Here is a 25,125-nt window from a genome sequence, read left to right as displayed (position 1 = left end):
ATTTTGTTAGAACAGTTTAATTAATGAATAATGCATACTGGCATTTATTTTGAGACTTTAAGCAATTATTTAGATTTATTTCTTTGTAATAATGTTAGCATGAAATAAATATCATTATATTATAATGGTATAATAAATTAATAATTTTAAGGTTCATTTTATTTTAAGAGTCGTCAAGATTTATATATGTTTAGTTGATTGGTACTAAGTATTATGCATGTGTAATTGAGATTATGGTGGACCTTATATTGAATATAATTATTATCTCTGATAAAACTGATTAATGAATTAAATTGTACACTTTGTGTACGAGTTACAAACTGAAACTCGGGTCTGAGGGTGCACACTCTGTACTCGGATTTCGGGGCGTGACAGCTTCCTCAATGGTAACAGAGACGAGTGAAATAGCCCTTGCCGCAGTTTCCAATCAAGGAACTATCAACTACAGTGATGATTGGATCGTTGATTCAGGGTGCTCAAATCACATGACAGGTGATAAGAAGAAACCATCAAGTTTATCTGCCTACAAAGGAGATCGGGTGTTGATAACAGCTAATAATTTAAGGTTGACGATAACTCACGTAAGTATGACTACTATCACACCTCGATTTAGATCTCTTCAAGTAAAGTTGCAAGATGTTTATCCCGTGTTAGAGATGAAGAAAAACTTGTTGTCAGTATCACAACTGACATCTTCTGGTAATTATGTGGTATTTGGACCGGATGATGTTAAGGTGTACCGAAACCTTAAACCGTTGGGTACACCTATCATGAAAGGACGACGCTTGGAGTCAATCTATGTAATGTCAGCTGAATCAACTTATGTAGATAAGACTCGAAAAAATAAGACTGCAGATCTCTGACATGCACGTTTAGGGCACGTGAGTTATCATAAGCTGAAGATAATGATGAAGGATATGCTCAAAGGTCTTCCCCAGCTGGATGTTCGAGAAGATATAATTTGTGTAGGGTGTCAATATAGCAAAACACACCAATTGCCATATGAAGATTCAAAGTTTAGAGCTAAAGAACCCTTGGAGCTTGTTCACTTAGATGTGTTCGGATGGATAAAACAGGCATTGATTAGTGGCATGCGTTACATGGTGACCTTCATTGACGACTTCTTAAGGTACGTTTGGGTTTACTTCATGAAAGAGAAGTCAGAAACTTTATTAAATTTTAAAAAATTTCGGGAGAAGATCGAAAGTGAGTTTGATAGAAGGATCCGATGCTTACAAACAGAGAATATGTTTCAATAGCTTATTTGTTATAATATTCTGCTTTGATATCGTATTAAAATATAAAGTAACTATAATACTTTAAAATAGGACGGACAACGAATAAACATATAGTGAGCCCTAATAAGGTTTCAACTGTTCATCATCAATTCTATTGTTTTGTATGGTGTGGTTTACTTGAGATTTGGATTTCGGGCTCATTCTCGAAGAAGAACAGGTGAAACTTATTAGTAGCATAAATATAACACATGCATCACAATAGTACAGTATGAGCCTACCTCCTTCCAATAATGGTCTTCTTGAGGAAATGGCCTGGATAGGCTACTGAAACCCCACAAGCCTGACCAGGCTTTTCACCGACTTAGGCCTACTAGTTTGCCCTACACACCTGGCCGCTCAAATTTTGAGTTGGCCCCACAGAGCTTTTGGTTGTGGGAATCTTCATGCAGCTGGGTGCTTCAGGCAATCAGCATACCCTGCTGAATGGTCTTGACAGTGAGACCTAAAGGTGAAAATGGGCAGGGTAGGCCACCTAAACCCGACAATCTCGACCTGGCTTTCACTGGCTCAGACCACTACATGCCTGGCCCACTCAATTTTTAGATTGGGGTTGGGCTCAAGTCATTTTAACCCAACGTAACTCTGCCCAGCCCGACCTGATAAAACGTGTCATATCTTACAAATATGACGTTCCAATAGTTGGTTAGGCACCCATCATGTAGATGTTTGATTTCATTCCTCTGAATATTTCTTTGTGCGTGCACTTGACCAACAAATAGATAAATGAATATGTAGATTTTATAAATTTTCGGGCCGTCAGACCTGGGCCAAGACCTTTTTTTTATTTGCTCGGGCCTTGGGTCTTTGTCAGCCAAACCCGAACCATTTCCACCCCTACAGAAACCCACCTTTGATGTTGCACGTGCTCAGCTCTGAAATTGTACATATTAACACGTGCTCGGAGGTGTACCATTACTATGCGAGAACTCAGATTTTATACATGATATTTAGCAACGTGGAACCTGCATTGCAGGTGAAGAGAGAGAGAGTGTGTGTGGGGTTGACAAACTGTCATGCAACTCTCTTTCAATCAGATGACTACGACTTAGGATCGGGGCTGATCATTAGGTGGGCCCTCAGGCGCGCCATAGCCAAAACTCAAGTCGTCAACCTTTACTCCTAGAATTTTGAAGGGCCAGGATTGCCCAATAGATTAATATTAGCTCTGGACCACCTAAGGCTACCAAAAAACAAAACACCTCTAGTCAATGTTCTACTGAAGTTCTCTTTAACTTGGATTATGTTATCTTTTGCAAGGAAATAGGGGTAGAAGTGCCTATTCTAGCTACTATTCTCTCCGGAATGTGGCCAATGATGGGCTCGTTTGGATGCTTGTAATTGGAATACATGGGAATCCAAATCACATGGTAAATGGATTCCATGTAAATTGGGATTTGTCTTTTTTCTTTTTGTTTAGATGCTTGTAATTATAATAAAATGGAATTCAAAAATTGTACTTAGATCCCATTAATTGAAATGTATTAAGTAAATTAGTTTTAATACCTCAAATTAGCAGTGACATTTGCCATAATACTTGTAACAAGCCCATTAATACATAAACCTTTGCCAAATATTTAAAAAAAATAAAATTATAAGCCTTAGATAACCCATAAAAGTGGGCTCGCTTTTGAAAACCGGACTATTTTTTGCATTTGCATTTGATTCTCAACCTTTAAAGAGGATTTAAATTCACATGATTTTGCTACATTCTAATCACCATTGTTTATTATCAACCAAATGACTTGTTTTAGCCACATGCATCTATTTATCATCTATTACAATCATTTATCATCAACCAAATGGCCCCTAAATGAAAATTTCATGTGGATGCGGATTTAGTATATCTAAGGATCTATCGAGGTTCCCTAACATGATGGGATTTGATTGGGGCACATGTCGCTGCTAAAAATAGAGCTATGCAAAGCATATTTGAAACTTGCTCATGTTGGGACTATGAGCTCTATTTCTAGCATTAGGATGTTGCCCACTCAAATCTCACAACATCATGGGCTCTATTTTTTTTTTAAAGTTCACACAAGTTGACCCATCTAATAAATAGTTATTGACTATTTGTGCACATAGGCATATATGCTAACCGATGATGCTTTAACCACCTTTCAAGAATTGATAGAGGGTGTGACGTAGGGATAAACATGATGAGGTTGATCATCATCTTCCTCGAGTGGATAACTACTCTGAATCTGTGGAGCTTCTTTAGACTTCTCATAGAGACTTCTCGAGTCCACAAGGAAAAGGCAAGCAAAATAGAAATTAAATTCTATAAAATTCGTAATTTGATTGATCATTATCTCATGTGTCTCTTTACAACATTAATAAAGAAAAAAATAAACCAAAAAACGTAATTATCAAAAATTATAAAATTATAACTCTCTAGTAAAAATTTTAATTCTAATAAAACTCTTCTAAAGTCTAATTTATAAAAATAAAAATTTCAAATAAACTTTTGCTAGAAGATTCCTAGTATAATTACAAATTATTTCTAAAAATGAAGAAGATCTAAAACTAAAACAATTTGAAAAATATTTTAAAAAAATCAAAATTACTAAAAATAGTAAATTTTTTTAAAAAAATTGTTTTTGAACTGAAAGCGCTCGTTTTCTGACGAAACAAACAGATGCGACTCACTACATGGGTTGGTTCACCTCGAATGGCCCATTTCAGTAAAAATTAATAGGGCGTGCGCCCCATAACGATACCTATATCAAAAATTACAGGCAATGTACGATCCACCTACTTTTGGCCCAACTATCAAAATTTGCTTTACAAAGTCATCGTGTGACCAACAAAAGTAAATATAACTAAGTGCATCTATCAAAGTTCTATTGAGGCTCACATAATCTAACAATAGATCTATTGATTGCTTGGAAATTATATTATGACTTAAATTTTAAGATCAAACATTCATTGAGTTATTGTTCTGCTAGACTTAACATTCAAAATATTTTACAAATGTTTTCAACTATAATTATTTTTTTACTTTAATCATTAAAAAGGTTTTGATTGCACCTGCTAATAATATTATGGTTTTGAACTATAAATCCACAAATTAATCTATACAGGCACTAGACCAAAGATGGATAAGAAGGAAAACCCGATAATGAGAGACTGGATCGTATATGGGCTATATTCTCAAGATGTGATCACAAACTTCCAATATAATAAGGTATATGGAAGAACGTGATGTGGTAAAGCACATTACTTGGTATTATACTGAAACGTTGTATATAAATAATATCCCATAAGGAGATTAGATAATGAGAGAGAGCTTTGGATGTTCCCATCCCTTTAATGTCACTTCATGAGAGGAGTAGAAATTTTAACCAGTAAATCTATCAAAGATGGAGAGACGGAGGGAGAGCGAGATGAGAGGTGGAGGGAGACTGAGGGAGGCCGAGGGATGCACACACATCCACGCTCGTGGACCCCACACGTCTACATGCATGAACAATGGAGGGCGAAGATGAGATCTCTCTCTCTTGCTCTGGGGAGGGTCCACATGCATGGTTTTAGGTCCATGGAAAATTGAACACTGGCCCCACATTTTCAATGGTACGATATTTCCCAGATGATAAGTTCACACGCGTGCTGTGATTTGGCTACTCAAATATCAACATCGCTCGTGTGAATAGCCACTATTAAAGCTTCAAAAAAACATCATTATTACCGATGGCAGGGACTGTTCCCTGTTGCCGTGGGATAACTTAATTCCTTTTTTGTTTGTAATACGGCGGTACATTGAAAGGATATACCCATCATCATTTGAAACTATGACAATAACACACATGTGTTATATCTAAACCGTTCATTTGTTTTGTAACCTCATTTTATGGCATGAGCTTAAAAATGAGGCAGATCCAAAACTTATGTGGCCCCAAAGAAGTTTTCAACGGTAAGTATTCAATCCCCATTGCTTTTTATGGTGGGATCCACTTGAGCTTTAGATCTACCTGGATTTTTGGCCCATGCTCTAAAATGATCTCAAAAAATGGGTGGACGGTGTGGATATAGCCCACACAATATGCAGGGACCTACACAACTTGCTAACATTGAGTGATATTAGCACGGGACCCGATACGATTCCATCTATCCTACTTCCAAGCTTTTCCACTCTTCCCAAACATGCAGTGTAATTGGCACAGGACCGGATGCAATTCCATCCCACCTAAGCCCATCTAATCCAGCTGGCCAAACAGGCCCTCGTGTCGTCGGTGAGGCCCTGCCTTTGGCGCGCTCGCGAAAAGCTTACATCGTCGCACCATGCGTAGGTTAGATATGAACATTGGAGAGTGCCTACGCAACCATGCGTAGGTTAGCAAATATACCCCTTCCTATTCGGTGTGCTTCCTCTCCTCCCTCATCTTCCTCTTCAGAAACAACGGCTGCCTCAGATGGCGCTGCTGCCATTTCCTCAGTCGGACGTACGTCCCCATTTTCGTAACCCTAACCCTAACCCTAGCTCTTCTTTCATACTGAGCCGAAAATCTCTCTCTCCGAAGATCCTGTACAGAAACGATCGGAGGAATTTCAGAGTCTATGCAATCGCTTCCCGCATCTCTAACCCTTCTGGAGCTTCCCCTACCCGTACGGAAACCCTAAGGCCCTATCCGGCATTGCTTCAGCTGGCCGCATCTGCAATATTCTTCGTCAGCCTCGGCGCCCGGGCCTGCACGTCAGGCCCCGCTCCGATTCCCTCTGTTCAGGTTGCCACGTGTCAGCTCGTCCAGGAGAGTGTACGAGAAAGCGCCGATTGCGGAGTCCGTTCCACAGAGCCAGAGTCAGGTCGGTCTTCTGTTCAGTTCCAGTCCAGTATCTCTTTTTTTATTCTTTTCAACATTGTATATTGGATGATTGAAAAATGCTATTAGGTCTTTCATTTCTTAGAAGCTTTGTGAAGTGTTGCCCTGACTGGATGCATGTAAGGTGATCGAGTCCGTTGCTTGGATGGGCCATAGGGTGTATGGGCTGTCGGCCAAAAAAATAAAAATAAAATAAAAAACTTCTTAGTGAGTTTGACAACTCTGACCATCTGATTGTTGCGAATTTTCCAGGTACTCATTGGATGGCTACAACATTTGGATTGTCTTTTTTGATACTCCCGTCCACGTTGTAGCCCACCAAATCCTGATCGCCACTCACAAGTGCAACATGTGCGATAAACATGTTTTGGCGGACACTTCAAAGAACCATAGTTCAAAAACCTGAAAGCTTGACTTGACTAGATGTCGGGGGGACGGGTTGGCTCAGAAACTAAACGAGTTTTTACTGGATTCAACTCGATATTTAAAGATTTAATCCAGAATATTATTTAGATAAGTAATAAACAGGTAAGAAATATATATTTTTTTAGTGAATGTGAAAGGTGGACAGTACGACCCGAAATATATAAATAGAAGGAAAAGCAGAACATCCAAAGGAGGAGATAATGCAGGGGCATTTTCACGCCGAGCTCGAGTGGGGCGGCCTGTTTGCATTAGGGGCACACTCGGGTGAGCAGCTCGTGTTAGGTGGGTGACTTGTGTGAGGCGAGACCTAAGTGAAGTGGGCCCACGAGGGGGGTTCGGCCGATGGCCTGACCTGGGCTATGAGATAAAGGGATTGATTCGCCACGCTCTATCAGTTCAAGATTTTAGAGCAAGTGGTTAGTTGTTCTGCATCAAAAGTGGTATCAGAGCGGGAAGTCCCTTGTTCGAGACTCCTCACCAGGGTGATTAATGCATGGGCATTTTCACACCGGGGCGGAGGGTCTGACTTGAGCTATGATATAAAGGGATTGATCCTGGCGAGACCCATGTGCAGTGGGGCTAATGAGTGGGGTTCAGCTGAGGGCCTGACCTACGCTATGAGATAAAGAGATTGATTCCCCAATGGGCCCATGAGGGGGGTTTGGCCGAGGGCCTAACCTAGGCTATCAGATAAATGGATGACCTGGTCTATGAGATAAATGGATTGATTTGCTACACTCTATCAGTTCGAGCTTTTAGAGCAAGTGGTTAGTAACAAATTAAGCTTCACAGAAGCCGGCAACAGTGGAGAAAGAAGAAAAATGAGTTAGATGATGAATCACAACCTCATTTTGCTAAACCATTTACCACCCTATTTCCTTCCATGAAGACATGATGGAAATAGCAATGATATCCCAAAAAATATCCTCCTCAACTCAAACCACTAATGCCAAGCCTTCCATAATTCCAAGAGAATTTGAGGCAATTATTTCGACCAACACTTGAGAGTCTCTCTCAACAATTAAATTATAGTTTTTAAACTGATGCAATACTGAATTCAATCCACCAGTGCCATTAGTTCAGCTATCAGGATCAAGCCAATTCCATGGAAATGGGCAAAGACCAACATAAAGGTGCCTTCCCAGTCCCAAACTATACCACCATCTCTAGCACTACCAGGGTAGCATGAGAAGCACCAATGACACTGAGTTTGTACCAACCGCCAGCTGGCTTGACCAAACCACCTGAATAATCTTTTCCCAATTACCAACACACATCTTGCATTTGAATGTGGAGGCAATTCATGATGACTTCTGCACAAATGAGCATTCTCCATTCCTAGATACAGTGGTCAATTCCTCATGCTCCCGATCTCCCTGGTAATCAGCCACAGCTGACCATTTTTTCGCAAAATAAATGGAGCTACTCCCAAGAGCGTTTACATCTGACTTTTGTTATCAGCCTTCTAGTGCCATGAAAGAACATGATGCTTAGCTGAACTCCCATTTAGGATTGAAACATTAAAAATATTTCCAAAGTAATCCCATACCATGCTAGCTTGTGAACTGCTGCAAGAGTGGCCGTTAATATCTGCAATATTCATATTATTACCACAAAAAAAGTGCATGGATGCCTATTGAACACCCTTATTTTGCACCTAGTATCAGTTGGAATGCATCCCAACAGGATCCTCCGCTTGAAGACTGAAATCTACAAAATAAGCTCATGCTAAATCCCTTACTTCAATACTGATACATAAAACCATTCTGAACACTGTCCCAGGCTGCCGTCACTGAAAAATTCCCCAATGGCAGATGGCTTCCATATCAGTTTTTGGCTTCATTGTTTCAAGCAATACAACTGTTAACAATGTCAAGTTTGGCATAATCTGGTAAAGCTTCACCTATTTGGGAAAAAATAAATAAATCCTAAATTCCATTATTTCCAAAGACATCCATAATTCTGCTATCTTGATTAACAAGATTCCTCTTAAGCATCAGAACAATAAGAGGGCATTCTCCCCACCAGACATCACACCAGAAGCTCAAATCTCTCTTGCCATTTGCTATTTGCCAATGCGCCATTTGAACCGTAAATTCAGATTTAAATCTGCATATATTTTCCATATACCAGATCCATTTATAAATTTGCTAAAATCACGAAGAAAAACATGACTGCACCTTGTGCTATGGTGATTACAGACATTCTCAGTCTCCTCTTCGACAGAGGTCTCGGGTAATATGAAATTGCTAAGAAAAACATGACTGCACCTTGTGCCCACTTGGTTTGAGACATTCTCCTCTTTCACAGAGGTCACTGGATCAAATTTTGCTTCCTTTTTCCCCAAGTACTGTCTCCCATTGCGAGTTGGGTCGAGGATCGAGTCAGTGAGTTGACTCGATGAGTTTCATTGAGTTGAGACCGAGTCATGCTCATCTTCATGTTTCCTAATGACCCAGCTCAGAATCTTTCATCTATTTGAATTGACTTTGATTAAGTCTCGAGTTGAGTCACCAAGTTTGAGAACTATGAACAAAACTCCATCAAGTGTGCACTTAGTAGAATTTTACAGCATTGGGCAATTCATGAAACTTCTCCATCAGAGAATTCATGAAAACTAAGATAAGTTGTATCTCAATTTAGGGTTTTTTTTAGCGTGAAACAGTTAAAGTTTATAGGTAATAATAGAGCAAGTGCTGTTTATTCTGTAAACACAGGGAATCAGGTTGTGGAAAATTCTGATGTTGCTGAAACAGTAGAAGATAAGGAACTGAAAGCTGCATTCGAGAGATGGAAATCTAAGACATATGCCTTGACCGTCCCTCTAAGAATCGTTGCTCTTCGGGGCTCCATCCCACCTTCATGGATTAAGGTTTGGTGCTTATATTTTTGTTTATTATGTTTCCTGTGGTTTTGTTTGTACTCTTATACTTAGCACTCTTTCTGGAAGAGCTTACTTATTTGGAACATGATGTCTAATCCATCTTTAAGGAATTTCCTCCCGTGTTGTTTGAAAAATATCTGTCTACCAGGACAAGTAGATTCTTAAGGTGGAAAGTTATTTAACACCTCATTATTGCACCAAAGCTATGACTCCTCATCCCTCTTTATTGCATATGGGTTTTATCCTATGTCTAATAGCCTTTATAAAGTGGTGCAACCAAAGAATTTCTCCCCTTGTAATTGGAGACTCTTTCTCCTCGGAAGAAATGTCCTCTATTACAATACAAAGGCAGGACTCTGACTTATCAAATATCCATTCAAAGTTTAACAACAGAGGATAAGTTGCTGTTATGATTTGTATGTTCAATGTCTTTTAAAAGGGAAAAGGCCAATTCAACTGATCATCGTATCAATTGAGTTGAAGAGTCCCTAGAGCTACCTTCCCGTGCTCCTTTAAACCTTTTGAGAAAAAGAAAACTGATGCACTTGCACAGTAGAAGAAAATACAGTTATTTTGCTTTTGCTTATTGCTCTCATGACATGTAGGAGTTTGTTCAAGTACAAGGAAAGAGATTGAAGTTACAATCAGAGCTCCGAGGAAGTCTTGAGCACATTTTCTCCGATTTGGCTTTGGCCTTTAAGAAAGGACGTGTTGAGCCTAAATCTACTATGGCAGCTGATATTGTGACTATTGGTGACTCTTGGCTCCATTTGGCCATTAGCAAGGGCATAATTGAACCTATACATGATGTGGAAGGACAAAATTGGTTCAAGTCTTTAGATGACAAATGGAAGGTAAGGATCTGACTCATGTCCTATACATTTGAAAATGTTCTCATACCGCACATTTATTCTTGGTTTTGAGTGGTCTTGCGGATGGAATAATTGAGATTGGAAAATGGTAATCACAAAAAATGTTCATTTTGACATGACTGAATAAATATCCATGGATATTCATGTGGTTTTATGCATGTTCATATGAAGCTTGTGGACACAGACACACATATATATTCATTTTTCTCTAGAATTTGTTGTAGAATATTGCCTTGAGCACCTTCCCAGAAAATAAATAAATAAATAACTAATTCCTTGAGCACTATTTTAAACCTAATAGACCTTTTATTGTATGAAGAGCTTACTAGAATAAACTTATGGATGCTCAATATTTCCAATCCTTCTGGAAACATGTCACTTTTTTAACATCTCAATTGGGAATACAATGGTGGAATGTTTTGGTGGACCACTCAAGAAGTGGAAAAAGTTGCTATGGAGGATGTGTTTTTATGCAATTCTTTGGGGACAGCCGAAAGAAAGAAATTCAAGGATTTTGGGGAATAAAAACTCATCCTTTGAAGACTGCTTCCTCCTGTTGTCAAATGGGCAATGGCGAGTGATGAGTTCTATGGCTGTTCGAAGGAGAACCTCATGGGGAGTTGGGAGTGTTTGTAATCTGGCAATGCAACAAATCCAGGCTACTCAGCAAGTTAGAGATGGATATGGATTATTTTCATTTAGCTTGTTTTCCTCATGTATCTAGCATGTGTCAATTTTCGTAGGAGTGAGAACAAGATCATTGCCAAATAGGGGCCTGGTTTATGCTATATGTATGCATCTTATATTTTAATGAATATAATATTGTCAATTTTCAAAAAAGAAGAAGAAGAAGAAGAAAAAAAAATATCAGTTGGTGTTTTGCTTTCACTAAAATCTTTCTCAGGCTTATTTACGCAGAAACAGTAAGGGAGAACTGGATTCTGATGGAAAAATATGGGGGGCTCCTTATCGTTGGGGGAGCATGGTGATAGCATACAAGAAAAACAAGTTTCGAAAGCATAACCTGGCTCCAATTGAGGTAACTTATCTTTCCTCCGAGTTATGGAAGCTCTCCTTTTGAACTGCAGCATCAAATTAACGAATTTGTTAGCTAATCTGTTTATGAAGGATGTTGACGGTAGTTGCTTAATTAATATTCACCACATACCTCATCATCATCTAAGGCTTATCCCAACTAATTGGGGTCAGCTACATGAATCCTTTTCTGCCATTCCACTCTATCAAGGGCCATAACTTACAGTTAGACCATAGGTCATCGAGTCTTTTCTCACTACCTCCACCCATGTCCTTTTCCCTTCCTCTTGCCCTTTTAGAGCCTTCCAACTCTTCCCACCTCCTTCTAACTAGCGCAGTTCTTGGTTTCTGTTGTGCATGACTGAAACATCTAAGTCTACTTTCCCTCATCTTATACCTATTGGTGCTCCTAAAATCCCTCAAATGCATTCATTTTTAATTCTATCCTTGTCTTGCCACTCATCCATTTCAACATCCTCATTCCAGCTATACCCATCTTATGAACATGTTGTTCTGTCCCAAAGCATGGCTGGTTTTATGGCCATCCTATAAAACCCCACCCCTTCAGTTTTAGTGGTACACGATGATCAAATAAAACTCCAGAGGCACATCTCTATTTCTTCCACCCTGCTTGAATTCTATGGGCAACATCCTTCTCAATCTCTCACGCCTATGAATTATCAACCCAAGATATCGAAAGTGATCATTTTAGGAAACTTCTTGGTCAACAATCTTGACTAATTCCTTGTTCCCACTCTTATTGTTACTAAAATTGCACTCCAAATACACTGTTTGTAGTCCGACTAATTTTAAATTCTTTAGATTCTACAGCACCCCTCCATAAATCTAGCTTTGTGTTTACATGTTCCCTTGTCTGGTCAATGAAACTTACGTCATCTGCAAACAACATATACCATGGGTCTCTTCCAGCAAATGCTTCACTAACTCGTCTATCACCAATGTGAAAAGGTATGGGCTCAATGTCGCCCCTGGTGCAAGCCTATGGTAATTGGGAACTCACCTGTCTCTCCACTAGTGGTTCTCACATTTGTTACTGCTCCCTCATACATAACCTTAATCATGTCAATATATCCTCTTGAATTGGTTATCATTTTCTGTTATCCTCAATATATTCAGCACATATCTGATTTCTCTATTTTCTGTTATCATTTACCTTTCTTATGGCTGTCATTTCCCCTTTGTTCTTATCAATCTATTGATTCATCTTTGCATTCTTTTGAGCTGGTTAAGTTGGGATGGCTTGGCCATGAATGCATTGAGGATATAGCTGAAATTTCTAACCAAACATCGAGCAAAAATCTTTTCTGAAAAAATACAAAGAATATTGTTTAGTTTAAACTTCACATGAGCAAAAAATTGTGAAGCCAAATTAATTAATTTTTTTTAATGGATAACTCAGAGTTTCATAAACCACTCACCACTGGCAAAGCATCAACCCAAACCACATCTAAATAACATACAAACTCTATGCCTATCTCCTAGGAAAGATTCCCTAACAGCCCCCTCTTGGTGAGGTAGTCTGCCTCAAGATTACCTTCACGATGCACATGGTATAAAAACACATCAATATTCTTGCACAAATTCAGATCCTCCGGGATCAAGTTGGCATTCTTCCATGGACAGCAGCCCAATTCAGCCAAATTTATCACATTGCTCAACTCACCATCAATGTCATAATCAGAGAAAGTTTGAACTCCATGGTGTTGTTTTCCGCTGGCCTTATGTTTTATTGGTCAATGTCCTGGTGTTTTAGTATTTTTGTTTCCTTAATAATGTTTGATTACCCTTAAAAGAAAAAGTTTGAACTCCATGTCCAATTTGATCCCCTGGCCAGATCCTTTTTTTTATTATCATTATTATTATTATTTTTAAATTTATTTATTTTAAAATTTTAATATTTTATAACTTGCCTGTTATTCTGATTTAGTGGTACCTTTTGATTATTTGTTACAATCAATGCCATTGTTCTTATTGGTTTATGTTTTTCAAGGCTCATAAAGAAATATCCATGAAGGCAGAAACAGTCAGCCAACAAAAAAGTACTGCAAGGCCATGCAAGCTTATCTATCTTAAAGATGAAGAATATAACCCATAGGTGGTGAAATTCCACTAGCGTGAGTGTGTGGGGTGTTTGTGCGTGTGTAAAAAATAAAAATCGTCATCTTAGCCTTGTCCTAGCTATCTGGGGTTGACTCTAGGAATCCTGTTTCCCCAAAATCAAGATTCGAAACAACTTTTCAAATTTAAAAAAAAAAGATTCAAAACAGGAATTTTCTGCTTGACAGAAGTTCAATGACCGGCTAGCTACCTGACATCAACCCTCCTTACCCTGGCTTGGGAGCATCACTACCAGGCATGGTTGAATATTGTTATTCATAAATTCATGAATTTCTTTATTGATTTTTGCTATGCTTCTGAGCTGTTGTCATTGTCGAAGTTGACATGAATTTTCCTGTGCCGAACATTCTTAGTACTGTTTCACGTCTTTGCAGACATTTTCTCATTGGCACATGTATAACCAATATTATGTTATCAATTGTCACATTGGATGTAGTATCCGAGGAATATATAAACCATTGCAGGACTGGAGGGATTTGTGGAGGCCTGAGCTTGCTGGGAGGATCTCGATGGTTGATGCTCCCAGGGAAGTTGTTGGTGCGGTTTTGAAGTATATGGGGGCCTCATACAACACAAAGGACATTGAGTCACAAGTTGGTGGTGGAAGGAATGCTACCATGCAGAACTTGGCAATGCTTCAAAGACAGGTACTGAGATGAAAATGTTTTTCAGCTTGTTGCTTGTCATTCTTGCCTGACTGACTCTTCGATCTCTTATTAAGTTTTCGTTTTTACTAAAAATTCATCTTGCATGCTGTTACTAAGATTGAGTTTGGTTTGAGAGTTGTACATGCACTCCCCTATTCATAATTCTTGTTGATTCTGATTCCATAGTATGGTGTACATGGGGATCAGAAATTGTATTGTACAATATGGATCAGAAATTGTATTGTACAATATGTTCCATAATACAAAGAAAAATGCGCAGTTGAAGATATTTGACTCCAGTGCTTCATTGTAACAAATCTTTTGACAGTAATGAGGTATTCATGTTCTGCTGGTTTTTATAGGTTCGACTATTTGACAGTGTGCACTACCTAAAGGCATTTGGAGTAGGAGATGTGTGGGTTGCTGTTGGATGGAGCAGTGATGTTCTGCCGGCTGCCAAGCGCATTTCAAACGTGGCAGTAATTGTTCCAAAGTCTGGAACCAGTTTGTGGGCAGATCTATGGGTATGATGGAACTCTGTTTTATTATGTCATAAGCCAGTTTCCCCCTCGAGTTCTGCATGCTTCTTTTATGCTCATGATTGGGGGTGTCAATGGATACCAGGATCTCTGTATACCTGAAATATTGAACCTGATTTTTTGATGAATATATCTGATCTGATTTAATTGGATCTGGACCCAGATTTTGCCCAATTAGTAATTGGGTCAGATTCAGGTCCACAGGCTTGGGTCGTGTCAGGTACCCCTTGGGTACCTGAGTTTTATTATCACCTCTCAATTTAAAAGGCATCGACAAGGTGTGTTTCTGGTATGGACACAAATCCGTATCCAGACCTGATTCTAGACCCTGTTCTGGATACAAACCCCATTGTAGAACCTATTTTGTGCTCTAAAGCATACCTGACAGGACCTGATGGATACTGGATCTGATTGAATACGGATCCAGTCCCTGATATATAATACCTGTATCTGAACCCAGACAAGATGCAAATCTGATTCCCTTAATGAGGTCCTGTGTCTAGACCAGTATCTAACCCGAACCCAGCATATTGACAGTCCTATTAATAATCTTTTTCCAAAACTAGATAGGGGAGGTTTTAGGTTGTTTTAAAAGTTGAAATTAGTTGCATTAAAAAAAAAAAAAAAAGGTCTGCACCTCCGAAGTTTTGGCCCCCTCCCATCAAAATTTTGACCATGAAAAGGAAAAAGAAATAAAAAAACAAAATCTAATTACCCATGTAGGTTTTTGTATCATTCCATCTAACATGGGCAGATGATGAGATGCTCACTATATAAGCAGACGTGAGCCACTAAAAATCCTTAAGTGTCTTATCTTTTGCAGGCAATACCGGCTGCCACCAAGTTCACAACCAATCAAATTGGTGGGCGTGTCAGAAGCCCTTCACCACTCATCCACCAGTGGATCGAATTCTGTTTGCAAGCAGCAAGAGCGCTACCTTTCCGGCAGGAAGTAATCCCGGGGGCATCTCCCTTGTCTCTTGAAGACATTCCAGTCAAAGAAGGGTCACTAGAGTTCAGTAAGGTGAGACCGAAACTGGACACAAATCTCGTTGCAGGAGTGCCACCACCTGAAATTTTAGCAAAATGTGAGTTCCTGGAGCCGTTATCGGAGGCAACATTGATGGATTACCAGTGGTTGATCGCTGGCATGCAGAAACAGGGTCGAGGTTGGATTGAAAGCATGTTGCATGGCATCTCATCAAAGACATTCCAATTTAAGTTGGGGACACAGAAACCTTAAGGACATCTGGGAAGCATGTTGGGTTTTAGAAAACTTACGTTTGATGAGAACTTCACTGTTATGGATGTAATTCTTTCTGTCAAGTGAAGAAAATTTTAAAATACTATAATTCTTTCTTCGCCATCTCCTTAAAATTCTATTCCGAGCTTTTAGCGTTCTCAAAATGGATAGGTAAGAGTTATATGATTTCTAGCTATGATAAATAAGGACGGATTTGTTGTGCATCCTATTTATGCGATCAGACGTTACCTAGTTCGATCACTTTTATGTACTGGGTAGTCTCAATTCTGTCGATTTGGCATACATGTATAGGATTCAGACTGCAAACCTGCTTGGTTTAGCCGTGCCCCATAAATATGCTGGTCGGATGATCTTACCCATCAACTGGAAGACTTGACGACTGAAGGATTGTTAAGGAAAATGTCAGTAACTGTCAGCATTTGATGGGCAACATCTCCCAGTCGTGGTTGGGATTCCCAGTTTGTGAATTTTGGGCTATGAGCAGTCTAGATCTTATACATGTGTGCCATGTGTACATCTAGTGTGGCCAATAAATTGGGCATATAACCTGTTAGCACTCCATTCCCTACCATCAGTGATCCAAATGTTTGCACTCTAGATTCAAAACATTAAATCACATCCGCCACCATTTTGATTCTTATATCCAAGGGCAGGGAGATTGCTATCGTGTACAGGAGATTGCTATCGTGTACAGAAGAAATTATAGACATTTGACACCTTAAGTTCATCTTGTTGAAAAAAGATTAACTTCCACATCTCAAATCAATTGACAAATGAAGAAAACTACTAAAATATGATATTTGAAGATTTACATTTCTGTTTTCTGAAGAAAAAAAAAAAAACCCAATTACATGTTACATCTTTGACGCGGCCGCGACTTACAGATCCCAAAGCTTCCCATGATAATATCATTTTGTCTTGCTCGGATCTTCTTCACCTTCTCTTTTCAGCAGATCTGCTAAGATAAATCTCAATTTTCCTATCAGTTTCTGGGTACTGCTGAAAATTGTCATCATGGCTGGGAAATCAACACGAAACATGGCTGAGATGACTTGTCAACCACCACTTATGAATGCTTCCTTTCCCATTTCCCTTCACGCCTACTATCCCGCTCTCTCCGCTCCATGATCTGCCTTGACTTGCTACCACGTGAGCCTTGCCTTTGCACGGACCCAAACCCACCTGCCGGCCCATCAAATGCTGATGCCAAGTCTGGGTCACCAACACTACCTGTATCACCGGAATCTCTACTTCCATCAAAGTTGTCATCATACCCACCACTGCGATCCTCTGAACGTTCTCGTGATTGTAGAATAGTGGGCGGCTGGCTGGAGAACGACCTGGATCCAGTTAGCACCATAGGAGGTATGGATGAGGACAAGTTGGTTGCTCCACTAGAACCAGCAGTTGAAGTAGCAGTAGTACCACCGTCACGGCCTCTGCTGCTTGGCCTTAAGCTGCCTTCATGTCCTGACCTCCCGTTTTCTCTCTCTCGATACCTTTCCCTGGGCCGGCTGCATGGGAAAACACCCAATGAATCATCTTGTGTATCTCCCAGAAAGAATAGGGAAATGCATGGGGCAGTAAATTATTGTTGGTTTATGCATACACAGGTTTTCTAATTCTACACAGCCATCCCAGACCCTTCACATGCTCCAAATGTGTCACGGTACACGATCATCAGCAAGTGGGCCCCTATGACCATGTGCCCCTGCCCAAGAATCAGATTGGTTGATCATGTGGGCGAGTGTACTGAAAATGAATGGTTATGAAAAGTTGGCCAGCAGTCCACATTCATTGTACAGATGGCCCACCTTCTAAGTTGAACAAGATGTTTCTTGGGCAACGGGCACACATGACATGGGCCTACCAACCTGATGCATGGCTCAGTTCTCCCACGCTTCTACCGCATGGGCACACATGGCAGCATGTAAACAGGCAACCTCTATGGATATCTAAATATCCCAAGTGATGAGCCGACTTGAAAAAGGAGCCAGCAAAAAGGGATGCTACATAAAGAGCCTGCAAATGATGTGATAAAATGCATGCCTGCATGAGACGCATGCACTTTGGCTTTCTTCGAACAAGCATGTGGTACTACATTTAATTTGATTTTGCATATGATATAAATCACTAGCCATTTTTCATATGGAATTTCTTTGTTCTTGTTCTAATCATAAAACAAATAGAACAAGCTTTACGTATGGCATAAAAACATACCCACTGGAAGTAGATGAAGAGAATTCTCTCCGTGATGGTCGGACTCCAGACTCTACCTGCTCCAACTCCCGTTGAAGGTCTCTCTACATGCAAGAAGATTTTCAGTTGCATTATCTCATTCAAAATCTTCAATTGCAAGTAAATCAATCTAGGCTCCTTTACACTTGGGGAGCCATGTGCTTAACCCACATCTACCAACCGAAGGACTTTATTTCGTACCATCATCATCATCTCTGCTTTCTCCAAACAGCTTGGGGTTCGCTTTTAAAAGGACAATTAGGGCGGTCAACGGGCCAGGCCTGGGGTTGGTCTTGGCTCGGATTTTCAACTGTTTCCGGCCGGGCCGTCGGGCCGGGCCTATTCAAAATTCTGATTTTATCAGGCCTGAGCCCGATCCATTGACACCCCTACGGACGATTGGTTAAAATTTTACAATAGGGGGCCACTAGCCATCAATCTCCCTCACCCGCGGCTCTTGGAACCAGCCATGGCAGAGGTTCCCATTGACACCACTCACATGCCATGGTCCCACTTGCAGACCCCCAGCCCGACTATTACATGCACACCCCTATGGGGAACAAGACAGTAGGGTAATGACGGGACAACAGCATGGCTTGTTCGTATCCTTAGGGCATTGAAAATCAATAAAGGTTTTTTACTTTTCATTTCATTTTATTGGTAATGAAAACACCATTGTTATTATTTTCTGGTAGGGCATAGAGGCCACTGCCTCACTGAACAACACCCATGGTAAGACTTGATCCCAGGCCTGTGCTGCAACAGGAGAGTATGCACTACAGCTGGGATACCGACCTGGGTGTCTGCAAACTTTATTTTAAATATCAGCTAAATATTACAAAAAGATCCATAAAGATGATGGATAACAAGTATTCAAACCTACGAGGGAAACACCCTATTAAGGCAATCAGCCAAATCAGTGGCCTCTAATCATATGATTATCATTAACAGGAACAGAGAATTCTATGGATCTATTATTTTCCAGGAGCCCCTCCATGAGCTGTCTTCAATTATCACATGCCCAGAGAAGGATTCTTCACCAAGTCCCTCAAAACAACATCATTCAAACACTTCAAGGCTCAGCATGTACTCAAATCACCCTGCTGCTTGTTTTTTTTTTTTTTTTGTTTGAAGCGATGAGAAATTTTTTTTTAGAAAGGCCAAAGCCGGAAAAAACAAGGACAAAAACAATACAACAGCCAGCAAAGGCTTGCAACTCAGCCCAATTTTCTGGGAATCGAAAAATGCCCTTTGAGGCCACCACCCAATCAATAACATGCCTTTTTTCTAGCTTGAAGACCTCTACCTGATCCATCCGATTCCTGAAAAACCTACTATTCCTTTCCTTCGATAGGAACCAAAGCCCAGCCAACATCGCAAGACGCCGAACTTTTTTACCCGCGCTCCTATACATTCCTACGTGCCAAAAGAGGAAAAACTGAGCAATAGAACTTGTTGAGACCCACAACACTCTGAAAAGGTTGAAAAACTTTTGCCATAATTGGCTTACAAACTCACAGTGAATGAATAGGTGATCTGCCGACTCCCCATCTTGAAAGCACATCACACAAACGTTCAGAAGAATCATCTTCCTTTTCTTGAGATTATCCACTGTGAGGACTTTGTTGCACCCTACTAACCACACAAAAGCCGCCACCTTGGAAGGCGCACCATATCCCCAAAACATGGACCGTTGGGCTTATCCCGCCCCTGCTATCATTCCCCTCCAGACTCCTATAAAAGGATGTGACCGAAATTTTTTCAGATTTCTCTTTCTGCAACAATAAGGAATCCGGAACAGATGACACCGGCCTCACATGAGAAAGAAGGGACAACATACTAACGAAGTCCTCAAACTCTTCATCAGCTAGATTCCTCCTACAAGGCGGGTCCACCCTTCCTTTTTTAATAGATTCTTATAGAAATTAACTATTGCCGCATAGATGTAGTGCTTCCCTTCTAGTCTTTCCCCCTCCACCACTATTAACTTTATTTTGTTTACTCTTGCTCGCGCATAGGCCATATTGTGGAAGAACTTGGTATTCTTGTCCCCCTCTTTTAACCATGAAGCCCCCGACTGCTGCCTCCATTTGATATCATCCTCCCTCAGTCTTGCGAGATATTTAGCCGAATGAGCCTCCCTCCAGGCTTGTTCTTCCCCTGACATCTCACCATTTTCTTCCTTTAAATCTAGGCTCTGAATTTATGCTAAAATAGCTGACGATTCCTGCTCCCAAACGCTTAGAACTTCTTTTCTTCCACACGTTGATCTTGCCTTTCAATAGCTTTAATTTTTTTTTTAAAAAATAAATAAAAATATGCTCCCCTTTGATCTGGAAAAGACGCCCACCATTCTTTAATTAAAATTTGAAAACCCTCGACCTCTAGCCATGAGAATTCAAATATGAAAGGCCTTGGGCCCCAGTCCTCCTCATCTATTTACAATAAAATTGGACAATGGATCAGATACAGGTCTCAAAAAACCTCTTTGATGCACCAACGGGAACTTATCTAGCAAATCTGGTGAGAGCAAGAATCTATCCATCTTAGATTGGATAGGATACTCTCAGCCATCTGACCATGTAAACTTTACCACACCCATAGGAAGATCTATCAATTCGTTTCTAGCTATCCACCCTGAAAATTCTCGCATACTCCGATTAATTCTACCCTCGTTTGATTTCTCATATGGAAATCGGACTACGTTAAAGTCGCCTCCCACGCACCACGGGTGTGACCACTTACTTTGGCACTCATCTAGCTCCGCCCAAAACATTTGTCTCAAATAGGCTCCATTGGGACCATAAACCACCGTCAACGACCACAAGAAGCTCAAGGCAGAATCTCTTATCACCAACGATAAGGAGAATTGACCTTTGAAACAATCCACAATAGTCCAGATTTGGGCATTCCAAATAACTAATATTCCCCTGGCTAAACCAACTGCATCTAGCGATTCCCATGCTTTATTTTGTCCTCCCCACAACGAATCAACCAGCCTACCATCAATCCCCTCCAATTTAGTTTCCAGTAGGGCCATCATCTGCACTTTATATTTCTTACATAAGTCCCTAATTTGTAACCGTTTTTGTTGGCATCCCAGCCCGCAAATGTTCCAACCGACTATCTTCATAGATAACTAAAATCACTCTGCCGCTTGTTATTCCTATCATTGTGCTCCTTCCAGATCAACCAAAATCCACAAGGCCCACCTTCTCTTGCCACAAATACCATGGTCCTATGCTTGGAGTAACATTGCTACTAATCCTCACAGCGACAACCTTTGGAAGAAGCACTCGAATATGATGAACATATGCATCTTATGCCTTTGGGTTGGGGAATCATTGGATCATTTGTCCTTGTATTTCATTGCCACCAAGGTGGTGTGGTGGCATTTTCTTGGTCTTTTCAGGCTTAGTTGGATGATGCCCCATGGATTGGCCAATTTTTTATGGCTTTGAATGGGGGAGGTGTTGGGCAAAGGAGGTAATCCCTTTGGCGGCTGTCCATTTTGGCAGCTCTATTGTCTACTTAGAGATAGAGTGATTAGGTGTTTAGGAAGGCCACACTGGGTGTAGTGGCTTGGGCTTGGGTGCTTAGGCCTTTTGCCTGTTGCCCTCTAGAGTTCTTTGAGTCGTGTTGGTCTTTTTGTCTTGTAGCTCTGCAAGGCATTTTCATCTTGTTTCTTAATAAAATTGTGTTGCCTTTCAACACAAACACACGTGTGCTGCTACTGATCCCATCACCACCCATGTCATCTCCAATAAGGTTGAAAACAACCTCAAAAATCCCTGTCGCAATAGCACAATGAATAAACATGTGATCCACAATTTTGGTATTATTCAAGCACATGATGCACCCATTGATAATAATCATATTCCTGCTGCTTATGTGGTCCACTATAATAACTTTGTCATTACCAACCACCCACCTGAGTGCTACTATTCTAGATGGACCCCAGTACAGCCAAATTCCTGATGCGAAGGCCCCAATCTAAACCCAAATCCCATTATAAGAAACCTGTAGAATGATTTCACCGAGAATTTACCCAATCAATGAGCTCCCATAGCCATCTGTTTTTGTTCATTACTGAAGCCAATCCTACAAAGGAATAATTTCTTTAATTCTTCATCGCTGAGGTTTCTCTGAAAGCACGGCACCCTTACTGCCACTTCCCCTATTACCCTATAAATCCTATCTTCCTTCAATGAAGTAATCCTGTATATCAAGTTGAAGTCTTGTCTTCTTTGTCTGTCAGTGCCAAAAATCCTCCTAGAATTTGATTCGGCAACCATCCTACACATTGAAATACACTACCTTTGAGAAGCAATTTCCCCCCTAAAGAATGCTCTCCAAATGCCCGAAGCTCTACATTGGGAGGATATTCCTTGGTAAACAACTCTCCCTCCCCAACTCCATACATGCAACAATTTGCTTGCAAATGCCTTCTTCACCATACCTGAATCTCTATAACCCCATCCATCGTCGATGACCATCACTGCTTCCCACGCAAGATACAACTGGCCACAACACATCTGCGCACCACACCCACAGCAGAATCCCCTACAGGCTTGTAGCCTATACTGTGGCAAAATATTTCCAATGATAGGGCTGTTGGAGGAGCAGCAACCTCCCAAAAGAACCTTAGACAACTCCTTTGACCCTATCTCGACCCAACTTCTCCCCCCCATTTGTTCAACCCAGGCAACCTTTTCCTGGACTCAACTGAACAAATACTGTCTGCTATAGGCTTCACTCCTTTCACCGGTCAATACTCGGTAAGACTTTCTACTTGAACGCATATTCACCTCCTCCCTAACCCCCAGTTCAGCCCTTTACCTCTCATCTACCTCCCAAATCTTCTCTCTGGCCTCGGACCAAAATTCCGCCCTCATTACCCCCTGCCCCTTTAAAAAAATAAAATAAAATCCTTCCATCAACCTGACAGATTGCTAGGTCAGCTTCTTCTGGTTTTTCCAGAGTTTGTCCCTGTCAGTGTTCCAAATTCCAATCTCTGGCCACGTCTCTGAAAAGGTTATGCAGATTGGAAACGAACAATGAAACCCATCTCTGATCCATTTTCACTATTAAAGTTGAAGATTTCATTTTCATTTTTTATTTTTATTTTAAGGAAGAAGAATAAAACTTCTTTTATTTATAATTTATAATCTATTTGAAATTTTGAATAACAACCTTAAATATATGACATTTCAATGAAATGTAACCATTAAAAAAAAATGGATTCCTGAACAACAATATACTAAGAAACCATCACTGATGCCTGATGGTTCTCAGCCGACAACAAATGAATCGATCTCAGGAACAAATTCCAACAAAAGCCATGTGGATCCTTATGCATGCATTCAACAAAAAGCCGGTGTACCTGTGTTTGCTTCTCCCTCTCCATATCAACATTGTGGCGCAGCTCTCTGGTTTTGGCACGCTCAAGCTCCAACACCCGTTGTCGCTCGATTTCACGTTCCATTTCACTTGTTCTCTCCCTGACCATCAATAACAGATTTTCAGTACAAACACCACCACAACCTCTATCATTTCCAAAAATATTATAATGATAAAAGTGGGAGTGGACTAATCATCACTTAGAATTCCCCTTAAAAATTCTCTAAATTAGATGAACCAAATGAATTTGCAGACAAAACCTATCAAGTTCTTTGAGAAGCTCCATTTCCCGTAGAGCTGCCTCTTCTAAATATTTTTGACGGGTGCGTCTCACGAGGAGTTTCTTTTGCCTTCGTGTAGCAATTTCTTCTTTGAGTCTAGACTTCTCTCTACAAACAAAAGGCGAATCATCAAACACAAGAAAATAACTTGAATCTACAGACCAATAAATTCAACTATTACCATTATACAAGCATTGAGGAAATAATGAACAAATGTAAAATAACATGAGTCAAACTTTATTACAAGAATTTTTTACTTAAGAAAATATCAAAATTTCCAATTATTATACCAAAGAGCAATGTCAGGGAAGCCTTTCAGCAGAGGCTCTCTGCCATGGATGTCATCCCTTCAAGAGGATAAAAGAAAGTTTTGCCGCTATTCACACATTTCATGGTTAAAAGACTAAAGGGATTAAGGAGAGAGCCATACCCAACCTCACTACATGCACCTCCAACGCGGATATGCATGCCAACTTGGCACATCTGTGGGACATCTTGCCAGCATGAGATCGTTCCCAACACAAGTGTGACTCCAGAAACCAGGACTGTGCTCATGAGTAAGCCAATTCAGAGCATTCAATATGAACCCGTTTCAAGTGCCTGAACCGTCCATTATTCTTGTACATGAATGGCCCACCTGGTTAGTGGATCTGGATCAGCCTAGTGAACCTCTCACCCTTCAACACACAGATGCGGACACACGTGCTCAGTGGGCACTTTTGCTAGACATCAGTTGGTGCATAAGGTGAGCCCTTCAGCGAAGATGATTTGATGCAAAAATACACAGCTCCACTAACCAGGTGAGGCATCCCTCTAAAAAAACAATGGATTGTCTAGAAAAAACTCCTACAGTCCAGATTCAACGTTGGCGTGTGGTCTGTTTTCAACAGTAAGACCATCCTTACTTTTGGGACCCATCAACTTCAGTGGGGAATCCACCTTATTCACCTGTCTGATGTCCCACACACATTCCATATTGGAACATGTCTGTGTGCAGATGCAATGTTACCTAAAACACGAAATCCCCACGTTTTCCATTCCAGATCGAGCGTTCCAGATTATGGGTATTTGCAATACAGATAGCTTTTTAGCGACCCGAAATTATGGCCGTTCTTTCTTACTTTTGATTAAGTTAATGCAGATTACACTGTAGAGATTTATACTTTTTATTTATTTAGTTAAAATATAACACTAAGCATGCGGGGTCTACAATAATAACATTCATTGTGTCATACATAAACTGCAAAATGAGTTCATATACAAAACTATATTGCATACACAGTGT

The 25,125-nt window shown here is 40.3% G+C and overlaps 2 protein-coding genes across 10 annotated transcripts in view; one reads left to right on the top strand and one right to left on the bottom strand.

The window, feature by feature from the left end:
- The first annotated feature begins 5,521 nt into the window (after nucleotides 1-5,521).
- Nucleotides 5,522-16,023, top strand: LOC131233206 (uncharacterized). 2 transcript variants are annotated; one of them, XM_058229843.1, is made up of 7 exons: nucleotides 5,522-6,098; nucleotides 9,259-9,413; nucleotides 10,031-10,279; nucleotides 11,202-11,336; nucleotides 13,936-14,118; nucleotides 14,481-14,642; nucleotides 15,481-16,023. In XM_058229843.1, the coding sequence occupies exons 1-7, from the start codon at nucleotides 5,708-5,710 to the stop codon at nucleotides 15,898-15,900; spliced, it is 1,695 nt and encodes a 564-aa protein (XP_058085826.1). In that variant the 5' UTR covers nucleotides 5,522-5,707; the 3' UTR covers nucleotides 15,901-16,023. The 2 variants fall into 2 exon arrangements, with proteins under 2 accessions (XP_058085826.1, XP_058085827.1); XM_058229844.1 differs by lacking the exon at nucleotides 11,202-11,336.
- A 621-nt stretch (nucleotides 16,024-16,644) lies between these two features.
- The window catches only part of LOC131233204 (uncharacterized), a 28,990-nt gene continuing 20,509 nt past the window's right edge, over nucleotides 16,645-25,125 (bottom strand). For 7 of the 8 annotated variants that reach the window (XM_058229835.1, XM_058229836.1, XM_058229837.1 and 4 more), the window contains 4 exons: nucleotides 23,820-23,948; nucleotides 23,543-23,660; nucleotides 18,142-18,224; nucleotides 16,645-17,435 (listed from right to left, as the gene is read on the bottom strand). In XM_058229835.1, coding sequence (XP_058085818.1) covers nucleotides 16,988-17,435; nucleotides 18,142-18,224; nucleotides 23,543-23,660; nucleotides 23,820-23,948 — 778 coding nt within the window. In that variant the 3' untranslated portion in view covers nucleotides 16,645-16,987. The remainder of the gene's footprint in view (nucleotides 17,436-18,141; nucleotides 18,225-23,542; nucleotides 23,661-23,819; nucleotides 23,949-25,125) is intronic. The other variant, XM_058229839.1, reaches the window with a different exon arrangement.

The sequence above is a fragment of the Magnolia sinica genome, chromosome 18, assembly GCF_029962835.1.
Source record: "Magnolia sinica isolate HGM2019 chromosome 18, MsV1, whole genome shotgun sequence".
NCBI classification, from domain to species: Eukaryota; Viridiplantae; Streptophyta; class Magnoliopsida; order Magnoliales; family Magnoliaceae; genus Magnolia; species Magnolia sinica.
The sequence above is the reverse complement of the archived record's forward strand: the minus strand, read 5'-3'. Positions and strand labels throughout refer to the sequence as shown.